Source organism: Oenanthe melanoleuca, chromosome 27 (genome assembly GCF_029582105.1).
Source record: "Oenanthe melanoleuca isolate GR-GAL-2019-014 chromosome 27, OMel1.0, whole genome shotgun sequence".
NCBI lineage: Eukaryota > Metazoa > Chordata > Aves > Passeriformes > Muscicapidae > Oenanthe > Oenanthe melanoleuca.
In genome coordinates, this window is record NC_079360.1 from 4,856,989 (window position 1) to 4,878,892 (window position 21,904).

At 57.7% G+C, this 21,904-nt stretch overlaps 2 protein-coding genes and 1 long non-coding RNA gene across 3 annotated transcripts in view; 2 read left to right on the forward strand and 1 right to left on the reverse strand.

Moving 5' to 3' along the window:
• Positions 1-2,512: 2,512 nt before the first annotated feature.
• LOC130264235 (uncharacterized) lies at positions 2,513-4,115 on the forward strand. The gene is made up of 2 exons (XR_008842440.1): positions 2,513-3,298; positions 3,348-4,115. It is a non-coding gene; the product is annotated as an uncharacterized LOC130264235 (long non-coding RNA).
• An 873-nt stretch (positions 4,116-4,988) lies between these two features.
• LOC130264236 (uncharacterized) lies at positions 4,989-6,397 on the forward strand. The gene is made up of 3 exons (XM_056512273.1): positions 4,989-5,033; positions 5,328-6,072; positions 6,235-6,397. The coding sequence occupies exons 1-3, from the start codon at positions 5,027-5,029 to the stop codon at positions 6,395-6,397; spliced, it is 915 nt and encodes a 304-aa protein (XP_056368248.1). The 5' UTR covers positions 4,989-5,026.
• A 54-nt stretch (positions 6,398-6,451) lies between these two features.
• Positions 6,452-21,904, reverse strand: part of MLLT6 (MLLT6, PHD finger containing) — a 15,881-nt gene continuing 428 nt past the window's right edge. The window contains exons 2-10 of the mRNA XM_056511786.1: positions 21,141-21,868; positions 19,536-19,602; positions 18,273-18,415; positions 17,320-17,505; positions 15,942-16,030; positions 15,087-15,388; positions 14,861-14,969; positions 9,097-9,426; positions 6,452-6,539 (exon numbers count right to left, since the gene is read on the reverse strand). Of these exons, the coding sequence (XP_056367761.1) occupies positions 6,495-6,539; positions 9,097-9,426; positions 14,861-14,969; positions 15,087-15,388; positions 15,942-16,030; positions 17,320-17,505; positions 18,273-18,415; positions 19,536-19,602; positions 21,141-21,868 (1,999 nt within the window). The 3' untranslated portion in view covers positions 6,452-6,494. The remainder of the gene's footprint in view (positions 6,540-9,096; positions 9,427-14,860; positions 14,970-15,086; positions 15,389-15,941; positions 16,031-17,319; positions 17,506-18,272; positions 18,416-19,535; positions 19,603-21,140; positions 21,869-21,904) is intronic.

A 21,904-nucleotide genomic window follows, 5' to 3' on the forward strand; every position in this document is an offset into this window, starting at 1 on the left:
CCCAGTCCCAGTCCCAGTCCTGGTGTCGCTCCCAGATGCTGTGTGGTCCCAGTGCCCAATCCCAGTTCCAGAGCCCAGTCCCGGTTCTGGTGCCCAATCCCAGTCCCAGTTCCCAGTACCAGTTCCCAGTCCCAGTTCTCAGTTCCCAATTCCCAGTTCCCAGTTCCCAGTCCCAGTTCTCAGTTCCCAGTCCCAGTTCCCAATTCCCAATTCCCAGTTTCCAGTCCCAGTTTTCAGTTCCCAATTCCCAGTTCCAAATTTCCAATTCCCAATTTCCAGTTCCCAATTCCCAGTTCCCAGTCCCAGTTCCCAATTCCCAGTTCCCAGTCCCAGTTCCCAGTCTCAGTTTACAGTCCCAGTTCCCACTTCCCAATTCTCAGTTCCCAGTCCCAGTTCCCAGTTCCCAATTCCCAGTTTCCAGTCCCAGTTCTCAGTTCCCAATTCCCAATTCCCAGTTCCCAGTTCCCAATTCCCAATTCCCAGTTCCCAGTTCCCAATTCCCAATTCCCAGTTCCCAGTCCCAGTTCCCAGTCTCAGTTTCCAGTCCCAGTTCCCAGTTCCCAGTGCCAAATCCCAGTCCCGGGCCCTGCAGGAATTCCGGGAATCCTGGCATGGGAATTCCCGGAATTCTGGAGTGGAAATGGCTTTTTCCGGTGGGAATTCCTGGAATCCCTTGGAATCTTGACACTTTGGAATCCTGGAGTGGGAACGGCTTTTTCAGTGGGAATTCCTGGAATGGGAATTCCTGGAATCCTACAGTGGGAGTGGCTTTTCCGAATTTGGGCAGGAAAGGGGCCCAAGCAGGGGCAGCACGAGCCCGTGGATTTGGGGTTTCCAAGGAATAAATCCTTGGAAAAGAAGAGGATTCAGGAGCTGCTCACAAGCACAAGAGGGTTTGGGATTTGGGGGCCATAATTGGGTTTTTTTGGGAAAATTCCTCCTTTTCCCACTCATTCCCTCCTCCAGGACCTCACTCCTGCATCCTGCCTCGGAATTCCCATTCCCATTTAAACCTTCCCCCCCACTTCATTAAAAACCTCCTCACAATTAATATTAATATTATTTATTATAATAAAGACCAGTCAAGCAGCGTGAAAAAAATATATCTTAGCTACATTACCTTCAACTGCCAAAAATATACACATTTTTCTCTTTCATTTAATATTAAAAAAAAAAAAAAAAAAAAAAAACCAAAAACAAAAAACTCCTAAAAACGAAATAAAAAATAAAAATAAAAGGACACATGCAACGATCCTAAACGAGAGCATCAAAACGGGCAAAGAAACCCCAGTGCAACTGAAACTCGGATCATCTTTAGCTTTTCCTTTTTTCCTTCTCCCTGCTCTCCCGGTTTTTTTGTTTTTTTTTTGTTTTTTTTTCCACAGGGATTCTCCTGGAGATTCCCAGCTCCGCCCCAGGGACGCTGGAGGTGACAATTCCAGGGGTTTGGGAAGGTCGGGCACAGGGAGAGGGGGAAGTGCTTTGTGTGTGTGATCCCCTGATCCCGGAATTCCCGGGGAGAAGGAGGGAGCCGGCTCTGGATCCAGCTCTGGGAATTCCTGGAGGGATCCAGCTCTGGGAATTCCTGGAGGGATCCACCTCTGAGAATTTCCAGATATCCAGAGGGATCCAGCTCTGGGAATTCCAGAAGAGACAGAGGGATCCAAATCTGGATCCAGCTCTGAGAATTCCTAGAGGGATCCAGCACTAGGAATTCTGGGAGAATGAGAGGGATCCAACTCTGGGAATTACTGGAGAGCCAGAGGGATCCAACTCTGGGAATTCCAGAAGAGACAGAGGGATCCAGCTCTTGGAATTCCTGGAGGGATCCAGCTTTGGGAATTCCAGAAGAACCAGAGGGATCCAGCTCTTGGAATTCCTTGGAGGGATCCAACTCTGGGAATTCCAGAAGAGCCAGAGGGATCCAGCTCTGAGAATTCCTGGAGGGATCCAACTCTGAGAATTCCCAGAGAGCCAGAGGGATCCAGCTCTGGGAATTCCTGGAGGGATCCAACTCTGGGGATTCCAGAAGAGCCAGAGGGATCCAACTCTTGGAATTCCTGGAGGGATCCAACTCTGGGAATTCCTGGAAACCCAGAGGGATCTATCTCTGAGAATTCCTAGAGAGCCAGAGGGATCCAAATCTGGGAATTCCAGAAGAGCCAGAGGGATCAAACACTGGGAATTCCAGGAGAGCTGGAAGGATCCAACACTGGGAATTCCAGGAGGGATCCAACTCTGGGGATTCCAGGAGAGCCAGAGGGATCCAGCTCTGAGAATTCCTGGAAGGATCCAACACTGGGAATTCCCGGAGGGATCCAGCTCCCAGAATTCCCAGAGGGATTCAAAACTGGGAATTCCCAGAGAAGCAAAGGTATCCAACACTGGATCCAGCTCTGGGAATTCCCAGAGATCCAGAGGGATCCAGCTCTGAGAATTCCTGGAGAGCTCAAGGGATCCAACACTGGATCCAGCACTGGGAATTTCCAGAAGGATCCAGCACTGGATCCAACCCTTGGTGGCCCAGCCCAGCTCCCCTGCTTGGGATCCTGCCTAAAACCCCAAATTCCCAGATTTCCTTCCTCTTCCCAAGCCTGGACTCCCAAACATTCCAGAGGAGCCAACTCCAGCATTCCCGTTCTCTGGATTCACCCCCAGGTGCCCAACACGGATTTTGGGTGTCCTGGGGGATGGATTCCCTGTGTGCAGGATGGATCCCAGCAGCATTCCCAAATTCCCAAATTCCCAGCATTCCCAGCATTCCCTCCCTGCTCTCACACCTTCCAGATTCCCCAGGGTTGGATTTTGGAACATTTGGGGTCTTTGGGGTCGCAAATGGGGCTGGAGGCTGCGGGCAGGGATTTGGGATTTGGGATTAAAAGGATTTGGGATCACAGAGCAATCCAGGAATTTGGGATTTGAGATAAAAAGAATTTGGAATCCAGGATCAATCCAGGGATTTGGGATCCCAGAGCAATGCAGGGATTTGGGATTTGAAATAAAAAGGATTTAAGATCCCAGAGCAATCCAAGTATTTGGGATCCTGGAGCAATCCAGGGATTTGGGATCCTGGAGCAATCCAGGGATTCAGGATTTGAGAGTAAAAGGATTTAAGATCCTGGAACAATCCAGGGATTTGGGATTTGAGATAAAATAGATTTAAGATCCTGGAACAATCCAGGGATTTGGGATCATGGAGCAATCCAGGGATTTGAGATTAAAAGAATTTTGGATCCTGGAGCAATCCAGGGATTTGGGATTTGGGATTAAAAGGATTTGGGATCCTGGAGCAATCCAGGTATTTGGGATTTGAGATTTAAAGGATTTGGGATCCCAGAGCAATGCAGGGATTTGGGATTTGAGATTTAAAGGATTTGGGATCCCAGGCTGTCCCCGTGCCAGGAGGATTTTGGGTGGCATCTCCGGGGGTTCCGAGGGAAGGGGCGGGGGGAGAAAAAGGAGAAAAAAATTCAAAGGAATTTCAAAGTGCAAGAACAGAATTGTGCTGGAGCGGGTTTGGGGACAGGGACCCCAGGGATGGGGCTCCCCAACAGCTTCCTAAGCTGGTTAAAACCTCTGGATAGATAAATCCCATTATATATTTAATATATATTTCTATTTCTGAGCAGCCAGCGGCTCTGCCCAGTCCAGAGCTCCAGGCCAGGAGCAAAAAAGGGTTTTTTGTTTTTTTTGCTTTTTTTTTTCTCTTTTTTAGACAACCCTAGTGGTGTGAATCTTGGGAAAAATAATAAAATAAAATGAGGATTAAAAAGAAGGGAGTTCAGGGGAGGGTTTGGCCTGGGCACGATCAGCACAGCCCCACTGCTGAAAATGGAATAGTGCAAAGCAGGGGGCAGTGGGGATGTGCTGACGTGGCACAAAGGTCCCAAAATTCGGGATTTGGGCTCTCCCAAAGGAGTTTTGTCAGCTGCAGCTTTCCCAGGAGCTCAGGATTCACCCAGGGATGAGGGAAGGAGGGACCTTGGTGAGTTTGGGGTTGGTGTTGCCATCCCCAGAGCTGTGCTGGCTGTGCTGGCTGTGCTGGCTGTGCTTCCTTCCTGGAATCCTTCCATCCATCCATCCATCCATCCATCCATCCATCCATCCATCCATCATCCATCCATCATCCATCCATCCATCATCCATCATCCATCCATCCATCATCCATCCATCATCCATCATCCATCCATCATCCATCCATCCATCCATCATCCATCCATCCATCCATCATCCATCCATCCATCCATCATCCATCCATCCATCCATCCATCATCCATCATCCATCATCCATCATCCATCATCCATCATCCATCCATCCATCATCCATCCATCCATCATCCATCCATCCATCCATCCATCCATCATCCATCCATCCATCATCCATCATCCATCATCCATCCATCCATCCATCATCCATCCATCCATCATCCATCATCCATCCATCCATCCATCCATCCGTCCATCCATCATCCATCCATCCATCATCCATCCATCCATCCATCCATCCATCCATCATCCATTGGCAATTCCAGGGCAGGAATGTTCATTCTGAAGGTGACAATGTCCCCCCACCTGGCACAGGTGACAATGTCCCCCCAGCTGGTGCCACCTCTGTCCGTCCTCGTCCGTCTGTCCTTGCAGGTGGGAACGCAGCAGGAGCAGAGCACAGCTGGGAATTGTTCCGGGTGTCCCCACCTGGGCACGGCCACCACGTCCTCCCCTGGCAGTGCCACCTGCAGGGTCACACCCCGGGGCGATGCCAGGTGTCACCATGTCCCTTCAGCAGTGCCACCCCGGGGCAATGCCAGGTGTCACCATGTCCCTTCAGCAGTGCCACCTGCAGGGTCACACCCCAGGGCGATGCCAGGTGTCACCCATGTCACTTCAGCAGTGCCACCTGCAGGGTCACACCCCGGGGCGATGCCAGGTGTCACCATGTCCCTTCAGCAGTGCCACCCCGGGGCAATGCCAGGTGTCACCATGTCCTCCCCTGGCAGTGCCACTCGCAGTGTCACACCCCGGGGCGATGCCAGGTGTCACCATGTCCCTTCAGCAGTCACACCCCGGGGCAATGCCAGGTGTCACCATGTCCCTTCAGCAGTGCCACATCCAGGGACGCGTCCTTGGGTGCTGCCAAGTGCCACCGCTCTCCAGAAGTGCCACATCCAGGGTCACTGCCAGGTGCCACCACGTCCTGTCTCCAGAAGTGCCACATCCTGGGCCACTGGCAAGTGCCACCATGTCCCTGCAGAAGTGCCACATCCAGGGTGGCTGCTAAGTGCCACCACGTCCTTCTCCAGCAGTGCCACATCCAGGGTCACTGCCAGGTGCCACCATGTCCCTGCAGAAGTGCCACATCCAGGGTCACGTCCTTGGGCACTGCCAGGTGCCACCACTCTGCAGAAGTGCCACATCAAGGATCTCTGCCAAGTGCCACCATGTCCCTTCTCCAGCAGTGCCACACCCAGTGCTGGCTCTTGGACATTGCCAGGTGCCACCACGTCCTCCCCTGGCAGTGCCACACCCAGGGTCACATCCAGGGACACTGCCAGGTGCCACCACTCTGCAGAAGTGTCACATTCAGGTTACTTCCAAGTGTCACCATGTCCCTTCTCCAGCAGTGCCACATCCAGGGTCACTGCCAAGTGCCACCACATCATCCCTCAGCAGGGCCACATCCAGGGTCACATCCTTGGACACTGCCAGGTGCCACCATGTCCTTTCTCCAGAAGTGCCACAGGTGCCACCATGTCCCTTCCCCAGCAGTGCCACACCCAGTGCTGGCTCTTGGGGCACTGCCAGGTGCCACCACATCCTCCCCTGGCAGTGCCACATCCAGGGTCACGTCCTTGGACACTGTCAAGTGCCACCACTCTGCAGAAGTGCCACACCCAGGGTTACTTCCAAGTGCCACCACGTCCTTCTCCAGCAGTGCCACACCCAGCGCTGGCTCTTGGACACTGCCAGGTGCCACCACTCTGCAGAAGTGCCACATCCAGGTTACTTCCAAGTGTCACCATGTCCCTTCTCCAGAAGTGCCACATCCAGAGTCACATCCTTGGGCACTGCCAGGTGCCACCACTTCTCCAGAAGTGCCACATCAAGGATCACTGCTAAGTGCCACCACGTCCTTCTCCAGCAGTGTCACACCCAGGGTCACGTCCCTGGGCACTGCCAGGTGCCACCACTCTGCAGAAGTGCCACATCCAGGGTCACATCCTCGGGCACTGCCAGGTGCCACCATGTCCCTTCTCCAGCAGTGCCACATCCAGGGTCACGTCCTTGGGCACTGCCAGGTGCCACCACGTCCTCCCCCGCGGATCTGGGGGGTCTCTGGTGCCTCGGGGGTCCCCACGCTCCCGGCAGGATCTGCTGGAATTGGCTCTGGCACAGGTGATGCCACCGCGGCTCCTGGTGGCCCCTGGTGGCCCCTGGTGGCCCCGGGGCTGCTCCCGGGGCAGGAGTTGGCTGCGGGCTCGGGCAGGGGGGGTCTCTTAGCCCTTGTCCTGCGCCAGGGGAGCGCCCTTGTCACCCAGGGGCTGCGGGAACAAACGGGGACACGGCCCAGGTCAGAGGGGACACGGACTGGGGGTGGGCAGAGGGGCGGGGGGGGGGACAGGGACTGCAGGGACAGGGATTGAGGGGACAGGGACAGGCATTGAGGGGACAGGGACAGGGATTGAGGGGACAGGGATCAGGGGACAGCGGGGACAGGGATCAGGGGACAGGGACTGAAGGAACAGAGATTGAGGGGACAGGGACAGGCATTGAGGGGACAGGGATTGAGGGGACAGGGATTGAGGGGACAGGGATCAGGGGACAGGGACTGAAGGGACAGGGATTGAGGGGACAGGGACAGGGATTGAGGGGACAGGGATCAGGGGACAGGGATCAGGGGACAGGGACAATGGGGACTGGAATTGGGGCTGGGACTGGGGGGGCAGGGACTGGGGGACAGGGACGGCAGGGACAGGGATTGAGGGGACAGGGACAGGGATTGAGGGGACAGGGACAATGGGGACAGGGATCAGGGCAGGGACAATGGGGACTAGAATTGGGGAAGGGATTGGGGGGAGAGGGACTGGAGGGACAGGGACTGGAGGGACAGTGACAGCAAGGACAGGGACTGAGGGGACAGGGACTGAGGGGACTGGGATTGGGGCAGGGATTGAGGGATAAGGATTGGGGTACAGGGATCAGGGGGTGGTTTGGAGGCAACAGGGATTGGGGGGCAGGGACCATGGGACACAGGAATTGGGGGAGGCAGGAATCAGGGAATGTGGGATCAGGGGAGGCAGGAATTGGGGGGACAGGAATTGGGGGAGCAGGAATTGGGGGAGCAGGTATTGGGGGAGCAGGAATTGGGGGACAGGAATTGGAGGGACAGGAATTGGGGGAGCAGGTATTGGGGGACAGGAATTGGGGAGCAGGAATTGAGGGAGCAGGAATTGGGGAGCAGGAATTGGGGAGCAGGAATTGGGGGTGACAGGATTTGGGGGAGCAGGAATTGGGGGAGCAGGAATTGGGGAGACAGGAATTGGGGGAGCAGGAATTGGGGGTGACAGGATTTGGGGGATGACAGGATTTGGGGGAGCAGGAATTGGGGGACAGGATTTGGGGGATGACAGGATTTGGAGGAGCAGGAATTGGGGGACAGGAATTGGGGGAGCAGGAATTGGGGGGAGCAGGAATTGGGGGTGACAGGATTTGGGGGATGACAGGATTTGGAGGAGCAGGAATTGGGGGACAGGAATTGGGGGAGCAGGAATTGGGGAGCAGGAATTGGGGTGACAGGATTTGGGGGAGCAGGAATTGGGGGACAGGAATTGGGGGGACAGGAATTGGGGGAGCAGGAATTGGGGGGACAGGAATTGGGGGAGCAGGAATTGGGGGTGACAGGATTTGGGGGATGACAGGATTTTGGGGAGCAGGAATCCGAAGCGCAGGGGCAGAGCAGAGGCTCTGCCCGGCTGCACCTCTCAGACCCTGCCAAAACCCAGAGCCCCGCGGTCCCCCCTCAACCCCCACCTTGGGGTGCTGAGTGTGTCCTGGAGTGACCTTCAGGGGACAGGGACAGGGACAGGGACAAGGACAGGGACAGGGGAGATGGAAGGGTCACCCCAGGCCACCGGTGCCGTTCAGAGAGGCCAAAACCTCCCCTCCCCCCACCTCTGCTGGGTGCTGTGATCCCTCCCAAACCCCAGGAGTGTCCCCAGGAGTGTCCCCACACTGTCCCAGACTGTCCCCATGCCATCCCCACACTGTCACAGACTGTCCCCACTCTGTCCCAGACAGTCCCCTCACTGTCCCCACTCTGTCCCAACCCGTCCCCAGACTGTCCCCATGCCATTCATTCCCACTCTGTCCCACCCTGTCCCCACGCTGTCCCAGCCTGTCCCCACACTGTCCCAAGTCTCTACCCAGCCTATCCTCTTGCTGTCCCAGCCCGTCCTTAGCCCGTCCCCAGCCTGTCCTCACTCTGTCCCACCCTGTCCCCACGTTGTCCCAGCCCGTCCTCACACTGTCCCCACTCTGTCCCACCCTGTCCCCACTGTCCCATCCTGTCCCCACTCTGTCCCCACGCTGTCCCACCCTGTCCCCACTCTGTCCCACCCTGTTCCCACTCTGTCCCCACACTGTCCCACCCCATCCCCACCCTGTCCCCATGTTGTCCCAGCCCGTCCCCACCCCGTCCCCACCCCGTCCCCACCCTGTCCCCACTCTGTCCCACCGTGTCCCCACTCTGTCCCATCCTGTCCCCACCCTGTCCCCACTCTGTCCCACCCCATCCCCACTCTGTCCCATCCTGTCCCCACCCTGTTCCCACACTGTCCCACCGTGTCCCCACTCTGTCCCACCCCGTCCCCACCCCGTCCCCACCCTGTCCCCGCCCTGTCCCCACACTGTCCCACCCTGTCCCCACCCTGTCCCCACCCTGTCCCACCATGTCTCCATGTTGTCCCAGCCCGTCCCCACACTGTCCCACCGTGTCCCCACCCTGTCCCCACTCTGTCCCACCCCGTCCCCACCCCGTCCCCACGTGTCCCCACCGTGTCCCCACCCCGTCCCCGCCAGCCCCGCCCGCCCCGTACCCACCGCTGCTTTGGGGGCGCCTCCGTCGGGCTGCAGGCTGAGGAAGGGGTTGGGCTGCGCCATGGCCGAGCCCGAGCCCAGCGGGGGGGTGGCCTGGGGGGCGAGCAGCGCCCCGCCGGGGTTCAGCTGCTGCGGGGACAGCGAGGCCAGCAGCGAGCCGCCGCTGGGCGCCGCCGAGGTCAGCAGCGCGCCGGGGCTGGAGTGCAGCGGCGCCGAGGTGGCCGCCAGCAGCCCGCTCATGGCCAGCTGGGACGAGCCCGACATCTGCAGCCGCTGCAGCTCCCGCTTCTGCTGGATCTGCTGCATCATCTGGAACACCAGAGCCTGCTGCTCCTGCGGGGAGGGAGGGGACAGCGCTCAGAGCGGGGACAGAGCGGGGACAGCGCTCAGAGCGGGGACAGAGCGGGACAGAGCGGGACAGAGAGGGACAGTGCGGGGACAGAGAGGGGACAGCGCTCAGAGCGGGGACAGAGCGGGGACAGTGCTCAGAGCGGGGACAGAGCGGGGACAGCGCTCAGAGCGGGGACAGAGCGGGGACAGAGCGGGGACAGAGCGGGGACAGAGCGGGGACAGCGCTCAGAGCGGGGACAGAGCGGGACAGAGCGGGACAGAGCGGGGACAGAGCGGGACAGAGAGGGGACAGAGAGGGGACAGAGAGGGGACAGCGCTCAGAGAGGGGACAGAGAGGGACAGAGCGGGGACAGAGCGGGGACAGGGCTCAGAGCGGGGACAGAGCGGGGACAGAGAGGGGACAGCGCTCAGAGCGGGGACAGAGTGGGACAGAGAGGGACAGAGCGGGGACAGCGCTCAGAGAGGGGACAGAGAGGGGACAGAGCGGGGACAGAGCGGGGACAGTGCTCAGAGAGGGGACAGGGCGCAGAGGACAGAGAGGGGACAGAGTGGGGACAGCGCTCAGAGCGGGGACAGAGCTGGACAGAGCTCAGAGAGGGGACAGAGCGGGGACAGACAGGGACAGAGCGGAACAGAGCGGGGACAGAGCGGGGACAGGGAGAAGGGGACAGAGCTCAGAGAGGGGACAGAGCAGAGACAGAGGGGGACAGAGCGGGGACAGAGCGGGGACAGAGCGGGGACAGTGCTCAGAGAGGGGACAGCCGGGAGGGACAGAGAGGGGACAGGGAGGGGACAGGGAGACAGGGAGGGGACAACCAGGAGGGACAGAGCGGAGACAGGGAGGAGGGACACAGAGGGGAAAACACGACAAGCAAGGAGGGAACAGAGCAGGCACAGAGCGGGGACAGAGAGGGGACAACGCGCTCGGCAGGAGGGGACACCGGTGACGCCTCCCCCGGGGTCAGGTTTGCGGTGGGTCGCAAAACACAAGGAGAGGATTTGGGACTCTGCTCCCCACAAATATTTTCATCTCCGAGTTCAGGTCCGGGAATTCACTCCCAGGTCCAAAACCTGGATAATCCCGGCTGTGCCCCTATTCCAGCTGAGGCCTTTGGGAATTCCGGGAAGGAATTCCGGGCCTTTTCCCCGATATCCACCGGGAATCTCCCCACGAACACAGGGGAGGATCGCGGTGGATACCGGGGGAAATTCCACGGCTGGAAAAAGGAACTGACACTGGAACAGGGTGGGCAGGGAGTGGTGGAGTCACCAACCTTGGGAGGCTTCAAAAAGCGACCGAAGGGTTTTAAAAGAGAGTGAAAGGTTTTAAAAGAGACTGAAAGGTTTTAAAAGTGACTGAAGGGTTTTAAAACCAATTGAAGGGTTTTAAAAGCGACTGAAAATTTTAAAAGTGACTGAAGGGTTTTAAAAGAGACAGAAAGGCTTTAGAAGCGACCAAAGGGTTTTAAAAGCGACTAAAGGTGTCACCTTAATTTGGTTTAACAGGGGAATTTGGTCAAAGGTTGGACTGGATAATTTTGGTTTTTTTTTTCCCCAACTATGGCACAGCCGGTCCCAGGAAATGCTCCTGGGAACAGGGACAAAGTCACCCAGCCGGGTGTTCATTAGCAGCCCGCGGTTCATTAACAGCCCGCGGTTCATTAACAGCCCGTGACCTTCCCAGCCCCGCGGGGATTAGTGACCCTCCCCCCGGCACCTGCAGCGACACAAATCCCCCACAGCTCCAACCCATCAACGCAGCGAGTTCCAATCTGTTCAATTCACCATCCCCAATTCCTGACCCGGCTCTCAATCCCCTCCCCCAGCCCGTCCTGCTGCCTCCAGGGGTTTTAATCAAAACGATTTCAAATCTGTGGAATTCACCATCACTGGCTCTAAATCCCCCTCAGCCCATCCTGCTGCCATAAGGATTTCAAACACAGGGATTTCAAACCCATGGAATTCACCATCCCCAAATCCCAATTTCAAACCTGTGCAATTCACCATCCCCAATTCTCGATCTGGTTCTGAATCATCCCCCAGACAACCTGCTGCCCCAGGGAATTCAAATGCAGGGATTTCAAATCCATGGAATTCACCATCCCCAATTCTCGATCTGGTTCTGAATCATCCCCCAGCCCATCCTGCTGCTACCAGGGGTTTTAAACTCAATCTGTGGAATTCATCATCCTCAACTCCTGATCTGGTTCTGAATCCTCCTCCAGCCCATCCTGCTGCCCCAGGGGTTTTAAATGCAGGGATTTAAAATCTGTGGAATTCATCATCCTCAATTCCTGATCTGGCTCTGAATCCTCCTCCAGCCCATCCTGCTGCCCCAGGGGTTTCAAACACAGGGATTTCAAACCCATGGAATTCACCATCCCCGAATCCCAATTTCACACCTGTGCAATTCACCATCCCCAATTCTCGATCTGGTTCTGAATCATCCCCAGACAACCTGCTGCCCCAGGGGTTTTAAACTCAATCTGTGGAATTCATCATCCTCAACTCCTGATCTGGCTCTGAATCCCCCTCAGCCCATCCTGCTGCCCCAGGGGTTTTAATAAAAACAATTTCAAATCTGTAGAATTCATCATCCTTAATTCCTGATCTGGCTCTGAATCATCCCCCAGACAACCTGCTGCCTTCAGGGATTTTAAACCCATGGAATTCACCATCCCCAAATCCCAATTTCAAATCTGTGCAATTCACCATCCCCAGTTATCAATCTGGTTCTGAATCATCCCCCAGCCCATCCTGCTGCTACCAGAGGTTTTAAACACAGGGTTTTCAAATCTGTGCAATTCATCATCCCCAATTCCTGATCTGGCTCTGAATCCCCCTCCAGCCCATCCTGCTGCCCCAGGGAATTTAAATGCAGGGATTTCAAACCCATGGAATTCACCATCACTGGCTCTAAATCCCCCTCAGCCCATCCTGCTGCCCCAGGGATTTCAAACCCATGGAATTCACCATCCCCAATTCCCAATTTCAAATCTGTTCAATTCACCATCCCTAGTTCTCAATCTGGTTCTGAATGCCCTCAGCCCATCCTGCTTCTTCCAGGGGTTTTAAACACAGGGTTTTCAAATCTGTAGAATTCATCATCCTCAATTCCTGATCTGACTCTGAATCTTTCCCCAGACATCCTGCTGCCTCCAGGGATTTTAAATGCAGGGATTTAAAATCTGTGGAATTCATCATCCTCAATTCCTGATCTGGCTCTGAATCCCCCTCAGCCCATCCTGCTGCCCCAGGGATTTTAAACACAGGGATTTCAAACCCATGGAATTCACCATCCCCGAATCCCAATTTCAAATCTGTGCAATTCACCATCCTCAATTTCTTGCCACCTGAGAGCCCTATCTGCCACCTCACGGATTTTTCTGCCCTCTAAGGGACCTGTTTGCCACCTCAGAGATTTATTTGCCCCCTCAGGGACCTGTTTGCCACCCCAGGGATTTGTTTGCCCCTCAGAGAATTTTTTGCCACCCCAGGGATTTTTTTGCCACCCCAGGGATTTTTTGCCCCCTCAGAGATTTTTTTGCCACCCCAGGGATTTCTTTGCCACCCCAGGGATTTGGTTGCCACCCCAGGGATTTGGTTGCCACCTCTCCACTCCGTTCCCAGGAGCCCCAGAGCAGCCTGGCCCTGTCTGTGCCCCCCAGATCCTCATCATCCCCTGCCTGGACCTTGCTCCTGAGCCACTCCCCATCCCAAATTCCCAGAGCAGCTCCGAATTTCCTCACCCAGCCCAGGCTGGGAAAGACTCAGAGGATTCAGGGACAGGACAGAAACTTTGGTTTTCCTTTTTGATTTTCCTTTTCGATTTTCCTTTTCGATTTAACTTTTTGATTTTACTTTTTGATTTTTCTTATCAATTTTACTTTTCGATTTTCCCTTTCAATTTTCCTTTTCGATTTTCCTTTTTGATTTAAATTTTCGATTTTACTTTTTAATTTTCCTTTTTGATTTTCCTTTATGATTTTCCTTTTCCATTTCCCTTTTCCATTTTCCTTTTTAACTTTTTGATTTTCCTTTTCCATTTCCCTTTCCCTTTTCCACTTCCCTTTCCCATTTCCCTTTCCCATGTCCCATTTCTCATTCCCATTTCCCTTTCCCATTTCCCTTTTCTCATTCCCATTTCCCTTTCCCATTTCCTTTTCCATTTCCCTTTTCCATTTTCCTTTTAGATTTTCCTTTTCGATTTAACTTTTTTGATTTTTCTTTTTGATTTTTCTTTCCCATTTCCCTTTTTCATTTCTCTTTCCCATTTCCCATTTCCCACTTCCCTTTCCCATTTCCCATTTCCCTTCCCCTTTCCACTTCCCTTTCCCATTTCCCTTTCCATTTCCCTTTTCGATTTTCCTTTTTGATTTTCCTTTTTGATTTAACTTTTTTGATTTTTCTTTTTTGATTTCCCTTTCCCATTTCCATTTCCCTTTCTCACTTCCCATTTCCATTTCCCTTTCCCATTCCCTTTCCCATTTCCCTTTCCCATTTTCCTTTTTGATTTTCCTTTTCAATTTTCCTTTTTGATTTTCCTTTTTGATTTTTCTTTTTGATTTTCCTTTCCCATTTCCTTTTCCCATTTCCCATTTCCCATTTCCATTTCCCATTTCCCTTTCCCCCTTTCCATTTCCCATTTCCCTTTTCGATTTAACTTTTTTGATTTTTCTTTTTGATTTTTCTTTTTTATTTCCCTTTCCCATTTCCCATTTCCATTTTCCATTCCCATTCCCATTTCCCATTTCCATTTCCCATTCCCATTTCCCATTCCCATTTCCATTTCCATTTCCCATTTCCCATTTCCCATTTCCCATTCCCATTTCCCATTTCCCATTCCCATTTCCCGTTCCCATTCCCATTTCCCATTCCCATTCCCATTTCCATTCCCCATTCCCATTTCCCATTCCCATTTCCCATTCCCATTCCCATTCCCATTTCCCATTCCCATTTCCCATTCCCATTCCCATTCCCCATTCCCATTTCCCATTCCCATTCCCCTTCCCATTCCCATTCCCCATTCCCATTCCCATTTCCCATTCCCATTCCCATTCCCATTTCCCATTCCCATTTCCCATTTCCCATTTCCCATTCCCATTTCCCATTCCCCATTTCCCATTCCCATTCCCATTTCCCATTCCCATTTCCCATTCCCATTTCCCATTTCCCATTCCCATTCCCATTCCCATTCCCATTCCCATTCCCATTCCCATTTCCCGTTCCCATTCCCATTCCCATTCCCATTCCCATTTCCCATTCCCATTCCCATTTCCCATCCCCATTCCCCATTTCCCATTTCCCATTCCCATTTCCCATTCCCATTCCCATTCCCATTCCCATTCCCATTCCCATTCCCCATTCCCATTCCCATTCCCATTCCCCATTTCCCTTTCCCCCACCCCGTCCTTACCGGGTTAAGGGGCTGGGACGTCAGGAGCTGCTGCAGCTGCTGCAGCTGCTGCTCGTGCTGCTGCAGGACGTGCCGCTGCTGCTCCGTCAGGGGACTCAGGCTGGCCACGCTGCGGGGAGGGAGCGGCCGGAGCCGGTCAGCGCGGCCGGAGCCGCTCGGACGCTCCGGGGGCCGCTCGGTCCGTCCCTCCCCGGAGCCGGAGGGCGGCGGGGCGGCCCCTCCTCACCTGCTCAGGCTGCCGGAGAGCTGCAGGGCGGGCGGAGGGGGCTGCGCTCCGTTCAGGCCGCCCAGGATCCCGTTGAGGGGCATCTGCTGCGCTCCCAGGCTGCCCAGCAGGCTGTCCACCCCGGGCACGGCCCCGGAGCCGCCGGCCAGCCCCCCGCCCGCCGCCCTGGCCAGCCCGTTCACCTGCTGCGCCCCCGGCAGCGGCAGCGAGGCGGGGCTGGGCTGCAGCATGGGCAGGGGAGGGGGCGTGCTGTGGAAGGACAGGGAGGAGCTGCTCCTGCTGGGACAGCCCGAGTGAGGGTCCTGGGGGAGAAACGGACACACAGCGTCGGGCTGGGGCGGCCCGAGGGCGGCTGGGCTCCGGGAGATGGGGGTGGGGATGGGGAGGGGGCGCGGGGTGTGGGTGGCTCCAGGGGCTCCAGTTTGAGGGGTCCCAGAACTCTGAGGGGTCCCAGAACTCTGAGGGGTCCCAGAACTCCGAGGGGATCCCAGAAATCCAAGGGGATCCCAGAACTCCGAGGGGATCCCAGAAATCCAAGGGGATCCCAGAACTCCGAGGGGATCCCAGAAATCCAAGGGGTCCCAGAACTCCAAGGGATCCCAGAACTCTAAGATATCCCAGAACTCCGAGGGAATCCCAGAACTCCGAGGGGATCCCAGAACTCCAAGGGGTCCCAGAACTCCGAGGGGATCCCAGAACTCCAGGATCACCTCACCTCACGCTCCCGCTCTCAGCTACTCTACCCAGCCCTCCTCTCTGAGCCTGGGCTAGCAGCTTTAGGAGCTGGCTACCGAGCCCTGGGGCTGCTGTGCTGGCCCAGCCCCAGCCCCTGCCCGGCTCTGGTGGCCGCGGTACCTCGGAGGACGTGGAGAGCGAGTTCTCGATGCCGAAGCTGTTCTTGCACGGGGGGCTCTTGCTGATGCTCAGGGAGTCGCCGGTGCAGGCTGGGAGGGGAGAGGGGAGGGCAGAGAGTCAGGGTGGACCCTGAGGTGGCCACGGGAGAGATCCCTCCTGCTGTGACCCCTTGGCCACTGCCAGGGCGCAGGGACACGTCCCTGGGTGCCCTGAGCCCTGATTCCCTCACTCCTGGTTCCTGTCCCCGGTTCCTGCCCCCAGTTCTCTCACCCCAGTTCCTTCAGACCATGATTCCCTCAGCCCTGGTTCCCTCACCCCCACTTTCCTCAACCCTGGTTCCCTCAGCCCCATCTCCCTCACTCCCTGATCCCTCACCCCGGTTCCCTCATTCCCGTTTCCTGTCCCTGGTTCCCTTATTCCCAGTCCCTCACCCCAATTCCCTCATTCCTGGTTCCCTCACTCCCGGTGCCTCATTCCTGTTTCCTGTCCCCAGTTCCCTCACCCCCAGTTCCCTCACCCCAGTTCCCTCATTCCCAGTTCCCTCACTCCCTGTCCCTCATTCCCGTTTCCTGTCCCCAATTCCCTCACCCCGGTTCCCTCTCCCCAGTTCCCTCATTCCCGGTTCCTGTCCCCGGTCCCTCACCCCAGTTCCCTCATTCCCAGTCCCTCGTTCCCAGTCCCTCACTCCCAGTTCCCTCACCCCAATTCCCTCATTCCCAGTTCTCTCTCCCCTCACCAGCGGGCAGGATGTACTGTCCCTGGCTGCCAGTCCCTCATTCCCAGTCCCTCATTCCCAGTCCCTCATTCCCAGTCCCTCATTCCCAGTCCCTCATTCCCAGTCCCTCTCCCCATTCCCTCATTCCCAGTCCCTCATTCCCAGTCCCTCTCCCCATTCCCTCATTCCCAGTCCCTCATTCCCAGTCCCTCTCCCCAGTCCCTCTCCCCTCACCAGCGGGCAGGATGTACTGTCCCTGGCTGCCAGTCCCTCATTCCCAATTCCCTCATTCTCAATTCCCTCATTCCCAGTCCCTCATTCCCAATTCCCTCATTCCCAATTCCCTCACCGGCGGGCAGGATGTACTGTCCCTGGCTGCCAGTCCCTCATTCCCAGTCCCTCATTCCCAATTCCCTCATTCCCAATTCCCTCACCGGCGGGCAGGATGTACTGTCCCTGGCTGCCAGTCCCTCATTCCCAATTCCCTCATTCCCAATTCCCTCATTCCCAATTCCCTCATTCCCAATTCCCTCACCAGCAGGCAGGATGTACTGTCCCTGGCTGCCAGTCCCTCATTCCCAGTCCCTCATTCCCAGTTCCCTCTCCCCAGTCCCTCATTCCCAATTCCCTCATTCCCAATTCCCTCATTCCCAATTCCCTCACCGGCGGGCAGGATGTACTGTCCCTGGCTGCCGGGCCCGTTGCTGCTGGTGACCACGGGGAAGGGGACGGACAGCTGGACATTGAGCAGCTGCAGCCGCTCCTTCTTGGCCGTCAGCGTCATGATCTGCTCCTGCAGCCGCTGGTTCTCCTTCTGCAGCGAGTGCAGCGCCTTCAGCATCTCCACAACTGGGGGGGGACGGGGAGAAGGGAGAAAATGGGGAAAAAAACGGAGGAAAGAGGAAAGGGGATCACGGGATTCACAGTCAGACCCCACAGCGCAGCCCCTGGCACACGCTGGGGGCTCTGCTGCCCTGAAACAGGAAAACCTTATAAATAGAGTGCTTAGCAAAAGGTTTTGAGAATAGAGATCGAAATGAAGGCCATCTTTAGTTACTAAACAGCTAGAAGACAATAGGATGGCTGGCCAAAAGTAATTCCCTCTTGGTAGAACAATGGTCCAAAGGTCAGAGAAGATCCTGCTGGGTTGGCAGAAGGCTCCAAAGAGTTTTTAAAGTATAGCACATGATGGTAATGTAATTATTCTTATAGGGTGAATGTAAGTGCTACAGGATTTGTATCTTGTATTAGATTGGTTAGTGGAAATTAGAATATTCAGCATATAAGATTTATTGTATTGTGAACGGGAAAATCGCTCTCTTACTTCTCCCACCACTCTCTTCTTTCTCTTACCTCACCCCCACTCTCTCTCCGTCCTGCTCTGAGTTGATGCCCGAGGGCAGAATCCCAAAATCCCAGCTGGCATCCACCCCGAGAGCACCGGGAGCTGCCCCGAGAGCACCGGGAGCACCGGGAGCTGCCCCGAGAGCCCCGAGAGCACCGGGAGCTGCCCCGAGAGCCCCGGGAGCTGCCCCGAGAGCCCCGAGAGCCCCGGGAGCTGCCCCATTGTCCCCGCCGCCCCCCGGGCCTTTCCCGCCGCCCCCGGCCGCACTCACTGTTAACCCCTGCCTCGCCGTTGCCCTGCTTCTCCAGGAGCTGCTCGATGTTGGGGGTGGCCTGGGGGACGTTGTCCAGCTGCCCGCTGCTGCTGCACGACACGGTCTGATCGAAGAGCGTCGGCAGGCTGCTGATGGGGGACCTGGGGGGGCCGGGGGGTCAGGGCGGCCCTGCTCTGCTCGCTGCCCGGTTCCAGCTCCGTCCCTGCTCCGCTTCCCGTTCCATCCCTGCTCCATTCCCGCTCCATTCCCTGCTCCATTCCCGCTCCATTCCCTGCTCCATTCCCGCTCCATTCCCTGCTCTGCTCCCTGTCCTATTCCCGCTCCATTCCCTGTTCCATTCCCGCTCCATTCCTGTTCCATTCCCGCTCCATTCCCTGTTCCATTCCCGCTCCATTCCTGTTCCATTCCTGCTCCATTCCTGTTCCATTCCCTGTTCCATTCCTGTTCCATTCCTGTTCCATTCCCGCTCCATCCCTGTTCCATTCCCGCTCCATTCCCGTTCCATTCCCGCTCCATTCCCGCTCCATTCCCTGTTCCATTCCCGCTCCATTCCCTGTTCCATTCCCTGTTCCATTCCCGCTCCATTCCCGCTCCATTCCCTGTTCCATTCCCGCTCCATTCCCGCTCCATTCCCGCTCCATTCCCGCTCCATTCCCGCTCCATTCCCGCTCCATTCCCGCTCCATTCCCGCTCCATTCCCAGCTCCATTCCCTGTTCCATTCCCGCTCCATTCCCGCTCCATTCCCGCTCCATTCCCTGTTCCATTCCTGCTCCATTCCCAGCTCCATTCCCAGCTCCATTCCCGCTCCATTCCCAGCTCCATTCCCGCTCCATTCCTGTTCCATTCCCGCTCCATTCCCGCTCCATCCCTGCTCCCACGGCTCCTCTGCCCGAAGCAGCAGCAGCCGCCCGGGCTCAGCCTCCTCTGCCGCTCTTCAGCTGAGCCTGAGCTTGTGTTCAGTCCTGGCTCGGGCTGGGAAAGCAAACCTGGCTCATCCCATCCCATAAATCCCATCCCATAAATCCCATCCCATAAATCCCATCCCATCCCATCCCATCCCATCCCATCCCATCCCATCCCATCCCATCCCATCCCATCCCATCCCATCCCATCCCATCCCATCCCATCCCATCCCATCCCATCCCATCCCATCCCATCCCACATCCCAAGGAGCAGGAGCTGTTTCTGTCCCCCCAGGCTGTGTCCCTGTCCCCGCTGTCCCCGCTGTCCCCGCTGTCCCCCGGTTCCCGCACACTCACATGGAGGACAGGCTCTCCTGCGGGGACGTTCCCCGGCAGCCGAAGCCGCAATCCTCCAGGTCCGGCTCTGCGTGGGGACAGGGACAGAGAGCCCGGGGTCAGCGGGGCCCGGTGTGTGCCCGGTGTGTGCCAGGTGTGTGCCCGGTGTGTGCCCGGTGTGTGCCCGGTGTGTGCCCGGTTTGTGCCCGGTGTGTGCCCGGTGTGTGCCCGGTGTGAGCCCGGTGTGAGCCCGGTGTGTGCCCGGTGTGTGCCCGGTGTGTGCCCGGTGTGAGCCCGGTGTGTGCCCGGTGTGTGCCCGGTGTGTGCCCGGTGTGAGCCCGGTGTGACCCCGGTGTGTGCCCGGTGTGTGCCCGGTGTGTGCCCGGTGTGAGCCCGGTGTGTGCCCGGTGTGTGCCCGGTGTGTGCCCGGTGTGTGCCCGGTGTGTGCCCGGTGTGTGCCAGGTGTGTGCCCGGTGTGTGCCCGGTGTGTGCCCGGTTTGTGCCCGGTGTGAGCCCGGTGTGAGCCCGGTGTGTGCCCGGTGTGACCCCGGTGTGTGCCCGGTGTGTGCCCGGTGTGTGCCCGGTGTGTGCCCGGTGTGTGCCAGGTGTGTGCCCGGTGTGTGCCCGGTGTGTGCCCGGTGTGTGCCCGGTGTGTGCCCGGTGTGAGCCCGGTGTGTGCCCGGTGTGTGCCCGGTGTGTGCCCGGTGTGAGCCCGGTGTGTGCCCGGTGTGTGCCCGGTGTGAGCCCGGTGTGTGCCAGGTGTGACCCCGGTGTGTGCCCGGTGTGTGCCCGGTCTGTGCCCGGTGTGTGCCAGGTGTGAGCCCGGTGTGTGCCCGGTGTGTGCCCGGTGTGTGCCCGGTGTGAGCCCGGTGTGTGCCCGGTGTGAGCCCGGTGTGTGCCCGGTGTGTGCCCGGTGTGAGCCCGGTGTGTGCCCGGTGTGTGCCCGGTGTGTGCCCGGTGTGAGCCCGGTGTGTGCCGGCGTGACCCCGGTGTGTGCCCGGTGTGACCCCGGTGTGTGCCCGGTGTGAGCCCGGTGTGTGCCAGGTGTGACCCCGGTGTGAGCCCGGTGTGTGCCCGGTGTGAGCCCGGTGTGAGCCCGGTGGGGAGCACGGAGCGGCACCGGGAAGCACCGAATGGGACCGGGCAGCACCGAGAGACCGCGGGCAGCCCCGCACCGATCAGCCCCAGCCCCGCACCGATCAGCCCCAGCCCCGCACCGATCAGTCCCGCACCGATCAGCCCCGCGCCGATCAGTCCCGCACCGATCAGTCCCGCACCGATCAGCCCCGCACCGATCAGCCCCGAACCGATCAGCCCCAGCCCCGCACCGATCAGCCCCAGCCCCGAACCGATCAGCCCCAGCCCCGAACCGATCAGCCCCAGCCCCGCACCGATCAGCCCCAGCCCCGCACCGATCAGCCCCAGCCCCGAACCGATCAGCCCCAGCCCCGAACCGATCAGCCCCAGCCCCGCACCGATCAGCCCCGGCCCCGCACCGATCAGCCCCAGCCCCGCACCGATCAGCCCCGCACCGATCAGTCCCAGTCTCGCACCGATCAGCCCCAGCCCCGAACCGATCAGTCCCGGCCCCGCAGGAGCCTCCCCCGGTCACCCCGGCAAGGTCACCCGGGGCTGGCGTGCTGAATTCCCGGAGCTCCAGGAGGGACAAATCCCGTGCCAGGAGCTGCCCGGGGCCCCAGGGGATCCGGTAATCCTGGCAGGATCCGGTAATCACGGGGGGATCCGGTAATCCCGGTGGATCCCGTAATCCCGGGGGGATCCAGTAACCCCGGGGGATCCGGTAATCCTGGCTGGATCCGGTAACCCCCGGGGGATCCGGTAATCCAGGTGGATCCGGTAATCCCAGTGGATCCGGTAACCCCGGGGGATTCGGCAACCACAGGTGGATCCGGTAATTCTGGGGAATCCGGTAACCCCAGTGGATCCGGTAATCCTGGCTGGATCCGGTAATCCTGGCTGGATCCGGTAACCCCCGGTGGATCCGGTAATCCCGGGGGATCCGGTAACCCCGGTGGTTCCGGTAATCCCGGTGGATCCGGTAATCCTGGCTGGATCCGGTAACCCCGGTGGTTCCGGTAATCCCGGTGGATCCGGTAATCCTGGCTGGATCCGGTAATCCCGGGGGGATCCGGTAACCCGGGGGGATCCGGTAACCCCGGGGGATCCGGTAACCCCGGGGGATCCGGTAATCCCGGTGGATCCGGTAATCCTGGCTGGATCCGGTAATCCTGGCTGGATCCGGTAACCCCGGGGGATCCGGTAATCCTGGCTGGATCCGGTAGCCCCGGGGGATCCGGTAGCCCCGGGGGATCCGGTAATCCTGGCTGGATCCACTAACCCCCGGGGGATCCGGTAATCCCGGTGGATCC